Source organism: Erigeron canadensis, chromosome 9 (genome assembly GCF_010389155.1).
Source record: "Erigeron canadensis isolate Cc75 chromosome 9, C_canadensis_v1, whole genome shotgun sequence".
Taxonomy (NCBI): Eukaryota; Viridiplantae; Streptophyta; class Magnoliopsida; order Asterales; family Asteraceae; genus Erigeron; species Erigeron canadensis.
Window position 1 is genome coordinate 30,998,528 of NC_057769.1, and position 14,749 is coordinate 31,013,276.

At 31.6% G+C, this 14,749-nt stretch overlaps 1 protein-coding gene across 1 annotated transcript; it reads right to left on the reverse strand.

The window, feature by feature from the left end:
- On the reverse strand, positions 1–4,755 carry LOC122580909 (cell division cycle protein 48 homolog). The gene is made up of 9 exons (XM_043753055.1): positions 4,659–4,755; positions 4,369–4,558; positions 3,241–3,469; positions 2,381–3,147; positions 2,072–2,293; positions 1,912–1,983; positions 1,521–1,802; positions 1,072–1,431; positions 1–452 (listed from the first exon to the last, which is right to left on the reverse strand). Exons 1-9 carry the CDS (start codon positions 4,691–4,693, stop codon positions 159–161), a joined length of 2,451 nt encoding a protein of 816 aa, XP_043608990.1. The 5' UTR covers positions 4,694–4,755; the 3' UTR covers positions 1–158.
- Between the last annotated feature and the right edge of the window lie 9,994 nt (positions 4,756–14,749).

The window sequence follows — 14,749 nt, forward strand, 5'->3', positions numbered from 1 at the left end:
TCGAAACAACCATGCCGAGTCCAAATTGAAAGATGAAATGTAGTTACAAGTTTCGACAGCAGAAGTGTCAACAGTATTCATAACAAAAGATTTCAGCAACTAATATCAATATATAATCCCACAAAAGCCATGACTTTAACATCATTATTAATGATAATTTAGCTGTATAAATCATCATCATCAGCTCCACCGGCAGATGCGGCAAATGGGTCAGAAGCAGCGGCAGCTTGCCCAGATGCAGCTTCTGGGAACCGGAATTCCGAGCCAAATCCACGAGACTGCTGCAGTGTCTGGGCAAATGCTTGATACTTCCGAATGTCGGCATCACTCACACTTCTGCGGGCATACTTCATGGATTCCTCAAAGTGAGCTGCCTTGATTTCCGCCACCTCGTCTTCATCTTCGTCCATAGAGTCTGGATTCTCGCTTCTCTTTCTTTCCCTCTCTATGTCCTTCATAAAACAAATAGCACAAAAAGATTAAGTCACGCAAAGCATTAAAATCATGTGAATTGGGGCCTGTTTCACGTTGTATTGTACAAGTGAACATATTCGATGGAATAAAGCTAACCAGCCATAATATACAAGATGCCTAAAGATAGTGTTCGGATGTATTTTTGTGGTTTAAGGTTGTGAGTTGTGACAGTTACATAGAGCTAATGTTGCAAGATAACAGCATACTAACATAATAATCTTAATGTTCCACATTGCTTATGACTAGTACATACACTGTTTGAGAAAATGTGTTGCACCTTGACAAAAAAGCCGAGAAAAAGAGAACATTTAACGACTAAACAGGCACAAAAATTTATAATTGGCTGATGTAGAACATGGCTAATGATATTCTAATTCATTAACCCTAATCATAACAACCAACTGTACGAGTGTTTGGCAACCTAAAGTTAATACACACCATTACAAGATTTCTTAAGAGAAGTAAAAATGCTTTCATTGTAACCGAACACACCAAAAATTGTCAAATTAAGATCTTCAATTTAAATTAATTATAAGAATGCTAATCACATTGAAAACAGAATGTCAAACCACCTCAGAAGAAGATATGGAAACTTACTTTCTCAATGTTCTCTCTGATAGCATACTTGCAAGCACGTTGGCATATCTCTGTAATATCAGCCCCGCTAAAGCCTTGTGTATATTTTGCTAAAGCTCTCAAATCAACATCCTTGGAAACTGGGGATTTCCTCATTGCCGCCTTGAAAATCTGGTGACGAGAATCCTCATCTGGTAGTGGGATATATATGAGTTGATCAAGACGCCCTGGACGGAGTAGTGCAGGGTCAATGATATCAGGCCTATTGGTGGCTCCAATTATAAAAACTGTCTTCTTGGCAGACATTCCATCCATTTCTGTCAATAACTGATTTAAAACTCGGTCAGCAGCACCACCTGCATCACCAGAACTACTTCCCCTCTGCAATGATCACACAAGTATTCATGAGACTGTCCCATAACAGACAAATTATCATGTAATTTCCTATCTATGTAAATAGAAACGCTCACCTGAGTTGCAATTGAGTCCAGCTCATCAAAGAAGAGGACACAGGGTGCAGACCCACGGGCCTTGTCAAAAATTTCTCTTACATTGGCTTCACTCTCACCAAACCACATTGTGAGCAATTCTGGTCCCTTGATACTAATGAAGTTGGCTTGACATTCGTTTGCAATAGCCTTTGCTAGAAGTGTCTTTCCACACCCAGGAGGACCATAGAAAAGAACTCCTTTTGAGGGTGACATGCCAAATTTCTCAAATTTCTCTGGGTGCTCCACGGGATATTGGACAGTCTATTATATTTGAACAAACCAAACAGATTCTCAATTTTAGAGAGAAAAAATGGTAACACTAATACTATAAAACTAAAGTGTCTAAACCTACTGTACCCATTAACATTACCTCTTGTAGTTCACGCTTAACATTTTCAAGACCTCCAATATCATCCCAGCTACAGTTGGGAACCTCCACAACCTGTTTACAATTTATAAACAAAGATTATAATATATCAATAAATAGTTCATTCATAGAATATAAATAAATTCTTCTTGAAAACACATACAGTCTCACGCAAAGCAGACGGGTTGCTGGTTCCAAGAGCTGTCTGGAAATGTTCATTTGTGACAGCCATAGAATTCAGTATCTCAGCATCAATAGAATCGTCTTCCAAGTCAATGACGTCCATCTTTTCTCTAATGCATTGAAGTGCAGCTTCAGTGCAAAGTGCAGCAAGATCAGCACCAACATATCCATGTGTTTCTTTAGCTATCTTTTCCAAATCAACCTGAAACATTATTTATTAACATCCTTGATCATTAGTCAACAGAATGTGGCTAATTATATAACAAGCATTTACACAAATAAACCTTACATCATCAGAAAGTTTCATGTTCTTGGTGTGGATGCGAATAACCTCAAGTCGTCCCACTTCATCAGGCACGCCAATGTCTATTTCCCTATCAAACCGGCCAAAACGTCTCAGAGCAGGGTCAATGCTGTTTGGACGATTTGTAGCACCCATTACAATAACATGTGCACGAGATTTCAAACCATCCATTAGTGTCAATAGTTGTGAAACAATCCTCCTTTCCACTTCACCATTAGTTTTTTCTCTTTTAGGAGCAATTGAATCAATCTCATCAATAAATATAATCGAAGGGGCATTCTTTTCAGCCTCCTCAAATGCCTTCCTAAGATTGCTTTCACTCTCTCCAGCCAGTTTCGACATAATCTCTGGCCCGTTAATGCAGAAAAAGAAAGCTCCAGTTTCATTGGCTACAGCCCTTGCTATTAGTGTTTTTCCCGAACCAGGAGGTCCATAGAGCAAAATACCTTTGGGAGGTTTAACTCCAATGGATTTGAAAAGTTGAGGATGCCTTAGGGGCAATTCGACCAACTCACGAATCTGAGCCATCTGTTTCCTCACACCACCTACATCATCGTAACCAATCTCATCCAACCGATCCTCATCATCCCTCTTAATGGGCTCACCCTCACAAAAGATTTCCGTGTCCGGAGCAACAACACAGTACTCTCCCGGGTCAGTCTCGATTACCTTGAACTCAACACTTCGCATACCTCCTCTAACCAGAAAATGATCCCCCTTTCTCACTGGCCTATATGCTTCCAGGAAGTAGGCTGCATTAAGCACAATTAAGATCAATTAGACAACAAGTTCATATTTACAAGCATATGTATCATTCTTTGGTGCTAATAAGACTTGGAACTTACGTTTCAAGTATGCATCAAACAAGTCCCCTGTGACACCTTCAATCGTGTCATCTAGCGGAAGAACATGGATACGCTTTCCATACTTCACATCTTGGCACTGATGCACGGAAACAACATCTCCCAGTCGAACCCTCAAGTTTGTTCTAACGACCTTGTTCATTCTGATCTTGGGCTCATCGCAACTTTCATCAGCAAGGGCGATACAGACTGTATCTTTTCTTTTCTTTCCCTGTAAAACAAATCAAAAGAACTTTTTAAGAAAGCCCGAATAATAAATACTTACTACCATCATAAAGCAAGGTAATTAAACATGGAAAACTGAGTAAAAAAATTATATGGTCAAAAGACTGATGTTACCACTGATGTGTCGCATGTTAACATCTTATTATAATACAGCCAGATCACTAATGACTTGAAATATTAAATAGCATCCCCTATACAAAAAGGGGTGTAACACAAATCACAAAGCCAGAATCTTTACAGGTTTGCTTGCAATGCAACAGTTAATTAACCGGTTAGTAATTAGGATTTAGGAAGCTAGATAAAATATTGAACCCATTCCAAACATATCAAAAGACCCAACAAGTAATCATAAACATATTCAAAAGAAGAAAAAAAAGGTATAAAAAAGAGGAGACTTAAAACATGAGTAGCCTATCAAGAGGAGTCTTAAAACATGAGGAGACATGCGGGTTCATCTATGAGTTTCTAGAGTCATGTGCACAATTAAAATTTATTAATTACTCTATTCTCGATTTTCACTTAGTTTGGCCGTTCTCGACGATTTACCCATACATAGTTCAAGAAAACCCTAACACTCACAACAAACATCACAATTCGGTTCTACTTAACTATATTCACATGTAATTAACACTCATCTCAACCTTTTATAAACCTTTGAGGCTTTAAATCTTCATAAAAACCCTGACTTTCACATTAAACATCATATATATCTACAATGACCTGTATATATATGATATATATACAGTGATCACAACTCAATTATATATAACAACTCATAGACAAAAAAGACATCAGAATCTTTCAAAAAAAAAATTTATAGATAAATTATTTATTAAAAAAATAAATATAAAAATAAAAAATAACAAAAATTTAAAAATGAAAAACCTTTAGAAGAATAGTATCGCCACGGAAGAGCTGCAATTTCTCCATAGTATTAGGATGCATAGCGACAACTGAGTTATCATCGTTAACTGCTTCATCAACTACTAATCTGTTTGGCGATTTCTTCCGTTCTAATATCGCCGTCGAAAAGTCCTTTTTGCCGCCCGCCGCCGCCGGTGGTGGCGGTCCTTTTCTGTAACAATAATGATTATTTCAATAATAAACAGTAAGAATTTAATCCGGATTAAAATACATCTGATAAAGTAAAATTAAATTTAGTATGTTGGACTTACGGTTCCGATGAGGAAGATTCAGGCTGATTGCTCATGTTTGGATGATGAGAGTGAATCTGAGAGAGATGAATTGTTGAACAAGATATTGTGTTTTGGATCTGATGAATTGGGGTATATGTATAGTTTTTATGTTTATATTTGACCCTAGCCTATTTACTGGTTTGCAAGTTTGGTCCACTAAAAAAGGTTTTCATGACTTCCTAGCCTATCGAGCATTCAGTCGGTATATAATACCTTATCATATGACGGTGAAGTCTTACATTTACCTTAATGAGAACGGGATGTTGATCATGAGACGTTACAAACAAGGTTGTAAAACTCCCCCGAGTCAGCTCGAGTACCCAAAATAAACTCCTAACTCTCCACCTTACTGAGTCACGAGTTCTCCAACTTGTTACAAGTATTCAAAGGGAAAATCCCCAAGGTTTTCCATCCCGAATAGAACTCAAAACCTTAAGTAAAACCGGAAGTGTCTCTGACCAGCTAAACATCATTGACTACTTTCTTTTTGTTTTTTCTTTTTCGTTTACAGATAATTTATTTTATAAAAAATTTAATATATTACTTGTTTTTCATCGGACTTACAATCCTAAAAGGAAAACACTATATTCATTTTCTCCATATATATATAAAAGGAATATATAGTTATCATGTATCTAAGTTTATGTATAATACCCCTCATCTGCCATTTTTTATAAAAATAAAATTCATGTTGGCTATGTGATTTATTTATTTCACAAGAAATATTGTAAAATTGATATGTGAGGAGATGTTAAGTACATGTTAGTCACATATTTATTTTTCCATATATATATATATACTAGTGCCCAGGTTCGTCCATTGGACGGATAGTCTCAGGATATATAAATCTAATAATAATAATTGTTAAACAAAAAGTGTATGACCAATATCACAACTTAATGAATACGAAAGCTAAAGAAGAAACATATGAAAATTAAGTCCATATAAATATTGATTTCAGTTTACCCTTTTTTTCAACTTTAGTTAAATAAGCGGAGAAACAAAAAGTGTATGACCAATATCACAACTTAATGAATACGAAAGTTAAAGAAGAAACATATGAAAATTAACTCCATATAAATATTCATTTTAGTTTACCCTTTTTTATTCAACTTTAGTTAAATAAACGGAGAAACAAAAAGTGTATGACTAATATTACAACTTAATCAATACGAAAGCTAAAGAAGAAACATATGAAAATTAACTCCATATAAATCTTGATTCCAGTTTACCCTTTTTTTTCAACTTTTGTTAAATAAAAAGAGAAACAAAAAGTTTATGACCAATATCACAACTTAATTAATACGAAAGCTAAAAAAAACATATGAAAAATTAACTCCATATAAATATTGATTTCAGTTTACCTTTTTTTTTTCAACTTTAGTTAAATAAAAAGAGAAACAAAAAGTGTATGACAAATATCACAACTTAATCAATACAAGAGATAAATAAGAAACATATGAAAATTAACTCTTTATAATAATAATAATAACAATAAATAATAATTATAATAATAAAGATTTTTTTATTATAGGTAGGTATATTTTATTAAATAAATATTAAAAAAATAGAGAATTAATAAGAAGAGAGTATTAGGCTAAATGAGGGGGATTAGGGGTGTCAAGTGTACCCCCAACCCTCTCTTTTAGTTATATTATAGATATGTGTGTGTGTGTGTGTGTGTGTATTTATATACTGAGGTTATTATAGGAAGTGTTTTAACGAAATAAATTACAAAAGTGTTTTATTTTTCATTTTTTACGCGTTATACTTATTCCCCATCATCACATGTGGCCTTCTTTCCTTACGCCTACCACCATCACCATTATCTTTTCGAGTGGATATAGTACGGGTGTAGTACTTAGCCGATTGGGTATAGCCAATTTAGGGGGCTTCGTTCTTGTTAGGTGGTTGGTGGCTGAACGAATTTAGATGGATTTGATCGAAGTTGTTGGATATGGTAAAAATGTTGCCCTTAACAGCCATGGCCCTGTCATGGATGGTGGATTGGTGGGAATGAAGTTAAGATACATGTTAGGTTGTGTTTGATTCACAAAATTTGATGGAATCTGATGAAATTGAATTTCATTCCTTAGTGCGTTTGGTTGTTCAAAGAAGTAGGAATCTCATTTCATGGGAATGTAAACATTCCATCATTTTAAATGATGGAATCTCCATTCCTTGGGGATGGAGGAAGGATACGACACTTGAGTTTTCAAAAAATCAAAAACATTCCGTCAAATTCCATTCCTTCAAATTTTAATTCCTTTGATAGATTTCATTCCTTCTATAAACATTCCGTGAACCAAACGCGGATTGTTTCTGTTTTTTAGTGTTAACTAAGATGTATGTTAGTAGTTACATGCAATTTAATTACTAAGATATAATGCATCTTATAATAACTAAGATGCATGTTAGTGTAATTAAAAATTGTTAGTGTAAGTAAAAATATAAGATATGTGTCTTGACCTACATCTTAATTAACGCTTATATATAGTGTTGATAGGAAAGCAATATTTATTTAACTTATATGCCTATTAGTGCTTTGTATAATTGTATGCTTCGCACAACTAACCTAAAAACACTATTAAAGAAAATTCCTCATTAATATTAACTTATAGATTATGAAAATAAGTTCCATAATGAATATATTGCATATGTTAAAATATTTTGGGAAAACACGTGACCTTTTATAAAAGCATGTATACATAAACTAATCTAGTAAACAAATTTAATTAAACGACAAGCATGAAGTTGTTATCTCACAACCTACCACGAAATCAACTCAATGTTTTGTACTTTGAAGGTCCACTTCGAAATTATAAAGGCATACTGCATAAAATAGAAATCACTTTTCGATCGATTCACGAAAATAGCAGTGACGTTTAAAAGTTTTATTTTTTAGAATGAACTTTCATTTATTCCCGAATATAGTAACATTTGACACGTGTACATGATGACATGAACATTTTTTTGATTACGTGACATTTTTTAATGACGTGACATACTTTATAACTACATAAAATAGAAAGGACCTTTCGATCAATTTACGAAAATAGCAGTGACCTTTAACAATTTTACTTTCTAGCAATAAACTCTCAATTATTGTCGGATTACTCAAACATCGACGGTGGCGGTGTTGGAGGTGGAGGTGATTTCTTCTTGATTTCTTCAACTAATTCAGAAATCGTCGGCGGTCTGTTCGAGTTCGAGCTAACCTTTGGACCTCCGCTATCTGGATGTCATCTCTCGACGAACTATTCATAAACACCCCAAATCCGGCCTATGAAACTCTCATCTTACCATGAACATCCTCAGCATCTCCCTCCGGCTAAAAACGACCTTTTGGTATCTAATTTTAAAGATTTGTTATCTAGAGATAGATAAAAATGACGAGAAGAAATACCTTGCTGGAACCGAAACTGAAACAGAGCCATGTCATTTTTTTGGCAAATGACACGGCTGATAAAATTTACATAATAAATAAATAAATAATAATCCGTGTCATTAAAAAATTGCCACGTGATAAAAAAAATTTCACGTCATCATGTACACGTGTCAAATATTACTATTTTCGGGAATAAATGAAAGTTCATTGCCAAAAGGTAAAACTTTAAAAGATCACTGTTATTTTTGTAAATTGGTCGAATGATGCTTTCTATTTTCTGCAGTTATTCCAATTGTAAAACATCAAGATCGAGCCTTAGAATCATAGCTGTAATCATAAGACAATAATAAATATAGATATAAATAAATATAAATCTATATTCCTTTATAAAACAAACTCCCCCTCACCTTCCTTAATTTTAAGAACTTGAAATGACACATTTACCTTCCATCTTAATACATCTTTATTTTTATTTTATAGACTGTGACTAAAATGCCCTTAAAAATAATCCAACCTCTATTTCTCACTCAAGCAAACACATATAGCAAAAACCCTAACTCAAAATTCTTCCCCCTTCTTCCACCTTTCCTATCCAACATAACAATTCATCACATCTCCGATCGCAATGAAATAACTTTTACGTTAATAACCACACCATCACTGTCGCTGTTACCGCCGTTGCATTGTGCGGGCACCAATCTAGTATAAGTATATGACGTTATTTAATCTTAATCTTAATATAGTAAATAAATAAAAGTTGATATAAAAGTTGTTAAAAAAAAGTTTGCTATGTCATCGGTGGAGTATCACATTAATCTCAAATACCGTTTAATGATCCTCTTATATTTAGTTGATGAGATATGTATTATATGTCACAAGGTGTGTTTGGATTTTTTTGGGAGCATGCGGTAATTTATAGGGAGCTTTTGGGGTTCAAATACCGACATGATTTGGTTAGGGGTGTTCTTTTTGACATTTTTACACATGTTGAGATCCTACAAGAAAGAAGTGACGATAGATTTTTTAACCAGAGCCATTGGAAGGGAGATCAACACTTAGACCCAATGAAATTTTTGTTTTTGGATGGATTATAGAAAAGCATCCATCCGAAGATCTAACAGGGGTCTCCCATCTTGTGGGCTTGGGATGTGGCATCTTCATGCAAAGTGGTTAAACACGAGAAGACGTTGGACAACCAGCACTTGTTTATACCATTTACATTTGATACTTTTGGTTTTCACGCACCTAAGGGCATTAAGCTACTTGACAAAGTCCAATGCTTCTGAACAGAAATGTCATGATGCTAAGGTCTATGAATGTAATCTATAAACGTCTTGGGTTTAAGATTTAGCAAAAAAAAACAAAAAACAAAAAACGAAATAAAAACATTAACAACGCAACTTGTTGCCCGTTTTACTTGATATCTAAAGTGTTGTTGATTAAATATTAATATGACTTGACAAAAAATATAGATGGAAAAAAAAACATACTAAGTTTTTATTTTTTTAAGTTGACATAATTTTGATAAATATATATCCATAAATTAATTTATCAAATATATTTATTGTATAACTAAAAGAAGAGGTTAGAGATATACTTAGCAAACCCTTTAAAGTCCTGTTTAAGCCTAAACTCTATCCTAATTATTTAGAGCCCTTTTTTTTCTAGATTTTTTTTGTTTGCTTATTAAATATATAATTATATTTAAAAGTTTATCATAAATCTTTTCTATCAAAACAAATATTTAAAAACTTTAAAGATATATAATATCCTTAAAACTCTCCAAATAAATAAATTATTATATATACAGTCTAAATTTTTATTAATTATTCTCATTTATATTATTCATCTTCTTTCTATCTTTAATAAACAAATCAAGTTAAGTAAATTTTTCAACAAAAAAACATACGAATTTTTATATTACTTTAAAAAAAATTTTGATATTTTGTTCGTGTGTGTTTATTATTTGATATTGAATTGTTATGTTATTTGTTATTTTTCATCTCTTTTAAATTAATTTGTTGTCAATTGTAGTTTGATAATGACTTCGTCTAATATAAAATGGTTTATTATTTTTAAATTTTTTTTCATGTTTTGTTATTTTTCACATGTTTATTATTTATTATTTACTATTTACCTTTGATATAATATATATATATATATACTAGATTATTTTTCCGCGTAATACGCGAGATAAGTATATCAATTTTTTGTAATAACATAATTAATAGTTATAGATGATACATGTTGAAATATATATTCTTGTTCCTCATGCATTTTCGTGCATCAACTTTATCATGATCTAAGGGTCAAGATCTTGTCTTATTTATTTTACTTTAATATTTGTTTTACAATAAGCAACTTCTATATATGTTTTTTTAAATATAACGACACATCTATTTATGTCGAAGTTGGTAAGTATCTAAAGTTAACATATTATCTTTTTGTTAATATAGAATCAAAGATCAAATTACTAACTTTAAACTACAATACATATATATTTTTATTTTTACTTCTTTACTCTTATATAAAAGGAATTAACTATAGAGTTGATTTCTATTTATAGTAGAAATTAATAAGTTTCTAAAAAAATAAAGGGATAACTGCAGAAAATAAAAAGCACCTTTCAACCAATTCACGAAAATAGCAATAACCTTTAAAAGTTTTGTTTTTTAGAAATGAACTTTCATTTATTACCGGGAATAGCAACATTTGACACGTGGACAAGGTGACGTAGACATTTTTTTTGATTATGTGGCATTTTTAATGACGTGTCATTCTTTATAACACAGAAAATAGAAAGGACCTTTCAAACAATACGAAAATAGCAATGACCTTTAAAAGTTTGCTTTTTATCAATGAACTTTAATTTATAGTCGGATTACTAGAACGTACACCTCGTCGGTGTTGGATGTGGAGATGTTTTTTTTTTCGATTTCTTCAACTAACTTAGAAACCGTCGACAGTTTGTTCGAGTTCGAGAAAACCTCTGGACCTTCGCCATCTGGATCTATCTCATGTGCGGACAAACTCTTCTTAAACGAACCAAATCTGGCGTATGAAACTCTCGTATCACCTGAACATCCGCAGGATCTCTCTCCGACGAAAATAAAGACGTTTTGACATCTACTTTTAGAGATTTTAAAACTCGAGATAGACGAAGAAGATATAGATTATGTCTCCTTTATGATCTTCATACACAACTTCTCAATGCTTGAAAATGGAAGAGACACAACAAAAATATATGAAAAGAAGGTGAAATTAGCTTCATAATATAATGACGAGAAAAAATACCTTATCGGAACCGAAACTGAAACGAAGCCATTTTGGGGGGAAATGACATGACTGATAAAAATTAAATAGTAAATAAATAAAATATAATGTGACGTCATTAAAAAATGTCACGTAATCAAAAATGTCTACGTCACCATGTCCACGTGTCAAATGTTGCTAATTCCGGTAATAAATGAAAGTTCATTTCTAAATAACAAAACTTTTAAAGGTCACTGCTATTTTCGTGAATTGGTCGAAAGGTGCTTTCTATTTTCTGCAGTTATCCCAAAAATATAGATTAACTTGTTATTGTAGGTCATCAGGTCAACATTTGGTCAACCATATAAAAATTAGAAAAGTATGTGGGTGATGTATATTAACAATTATGTTCAATGGGCAACCATGTAAATGAAAGAAAATACATTAGTCATCCAGTTCAATGGGCAACCATGTAAATAGAGATTAACCTGTTATAGCAAGTTATCAGGTTAGCAGTTGGTCAACCATGTAAAAAATTGAAAAGTATATGGGTGATGCACATCAATAATCCAGTTTAATGGACAACCATGTAAATAAAGAAAAGTACATTGTTCATTCAGTGACTTAACCTAAAAATAAAATGTCATAAACGCCAAAAAAAAAAACAAAATAATAATTTTTAAAAAGTATGTTATTGACTTAAACTTATTTTAATTTTTAAAAAGTATGTTTGAATTTAACTTATTTTATAAAATAACAATAATAATTATGAAGATTTTTAGAACAATTTATGCACCCGCATATAAACATATGTAGGTTGATGAAATAAAATAATATGACTCCAATTGGTGTTTGTTATGATTCTACTCATTAGCGCACTTTGACTATTAGATTTATAGAAATAACAGTTTTATTAATTTCTTTTAAGAGGTTTAATCTTTATTATTCCATCAATAAATAGAGGATTTTTAGATTATGTTTTTATAATACAAGTAAGGTATCCGCACAATGCGACAATGGTGGTGGGGAAGACGCAAGAACAGCTCCAAAGTGGGGGCATTAGGGGCAATTGACCCCACCCCAAATTATATATATATATTTTTTTTTATTTAGGGGTATAATTAGAAATTTGCTCACACATAAAAAAAATAAAAAAATAAAATATATATCCTTATCAGTGTCACATACGGATTCCAATTTTCATTTAGATCTCAATCTTCTGATGATAGTAACTATGAGAGCAGATAATCTTTATTCTCTTTTTCCATAATATTTTCTTCTTCAACATATAATATTACCTTTATTTGTTCTATCTTAATAAAAAATATCTATATATCAATATATGTTTTTCCCAATTATTAGGGTTTTTTTATTTTCTTTTGACTTCAATTGAAAGGTGAACTATGATGATCAAAAAGAAGGGTTGAAAGTCAGGGGGGGGGGGGTTGGTTTTGGGGAATCTGAGTATCTCACACAGAACACACTGAGCAATATATTACATGTTATCTTTTATTGATTTTATAGAACTTATTATTAAATATATAAATGAGTAGATATATATTATAATATAATATTATCAACTAGACAACTTATTATCTAAAGGTTGTGTATGAACTTGGATTGTTGTTTTAGTGCAGTTTATTTATTATTCTGTATTGATTTTTTAAATGTATTCTTTTTTATATTTATTATTTTTACTTATGTGTATGTTTTATTGTTTATATTCTACAATAACTAGGTTAGTTTGGTTAGTGATGGATATATTTCAAGTTAAAATACCCATGACATATTCTGTACAAACACCAATTAATGAGGAAAGCTTGAAAAGGGCAGTGACGGTTATACGACGAAGGTGTAGTTGAATCGTTATGTCGTCTTTTGGTATGGTTAAAGAAAATGTTGACATGGGTTGTCTAAGCTAGTGAACAGTTAGTGCTTTTGGTTATACGACGAATTGTAGTTGGATCGTTATGTTGTATTTTGGGTACGCATTTTGGTTGTAATTGGATAGTTATTATTTTTACCGTATATGAATTTATCGAAATTAGATCGTTATATATAAAAAAAATTTTACCTACATAATGTTTTAAATTTGCCCCCTTATGATAAAATTCCTGGCTCCGTACCTGGGGAGACGGTCTAGTGGTATCGGTGATGGTACTATTGGTGGTGGTGACGGTGTCAAGTGGTGTAGGTTGATATAATTGTGATAGTGAAAATTTTTAAAAAATAAGAGCTTAAAGTGTTAATTTTTAAAATAAAGATTATAGTGTAAATTAATGATTTGACATTTTATAAAAAAAAAATTTTCATAGTGGACGTTTACTAAAACTAATTTAGTAATTCCGTATATAACTGTTGTGTAACTATTTCTAAAAATGTGGGGTGTGATAATTTTTATAAAAGAGTATAAATATCTTTTAGATTTTTTTAATTTTGAATGATGGTAAACTAAATTATTTTTTTTTTAAAAGGTAGAGCGAATAAATTTTTTTGAATGATAGTAAACTAATGATATGAAAACCAAATGTACTTAAAGTACGTATAAGTTGATCTTCAATGTGTGGCAATTTGTATATGGAAAGTTAATACAAATAAAACATCACAACAAAGAAATTAAATGTAAGTAGACATGCATGTAGATTTGGTCTTACGATAAATATTAAATTCATATTTTTCTAATAAAAACATAGGTTAAGGGGTAGTTAATGGTATTTTATAATAAATAAAAGAGTATTTTTTGTCTAATCATATAAGGTATAAATATTAATATTGTCATTTAACAAAGTTAAAATAATTAAATTTGATCTAATGGTTATAAATCAAATATAAAATCCATCCAAAGGCTCTTATTTGTTTAATAATGATTTTAGGACTTTGTTATATATATTGGTATATATATATATATAACATGTATATATATATATTATATCTATATCTATATTATCTTATAAAGTATTTTGCTTTTTTTTTAAATCTCAAAAGATTATTTGAACTACCTAAATTACCCTTCTTCTTTATTCACTGATTTAAACATCTCTCCCTAATATACATATAATACTCTTAAATCTCAATCACCCCTTTTTCTCTTTTTCCCAAATCTCAACCACTCATTTTTTTCTCTTATCTATATATCATTTAATTTCTCTAATTAATTCAAAATCTTTTATCTCAAAAACCATATCGATAAATTATAAAAATTGATTGGGTGTTTTTAAAATTCCATGTTTTTTCATTAAAGATGTCATTCGTTATACTTTCGACGAATTTTTAAATCTGAGGACGGAACCCGTACGACTATAACATTTGGCTATCACACTCTATGACTTATCACCTCCAATGACCTATCACCCCAACATCGCACTGCCGCAACGCGCGGGTACTTTCTGTGTGTATAAACCTATAACACTCTTAATGAACAAAATAATCA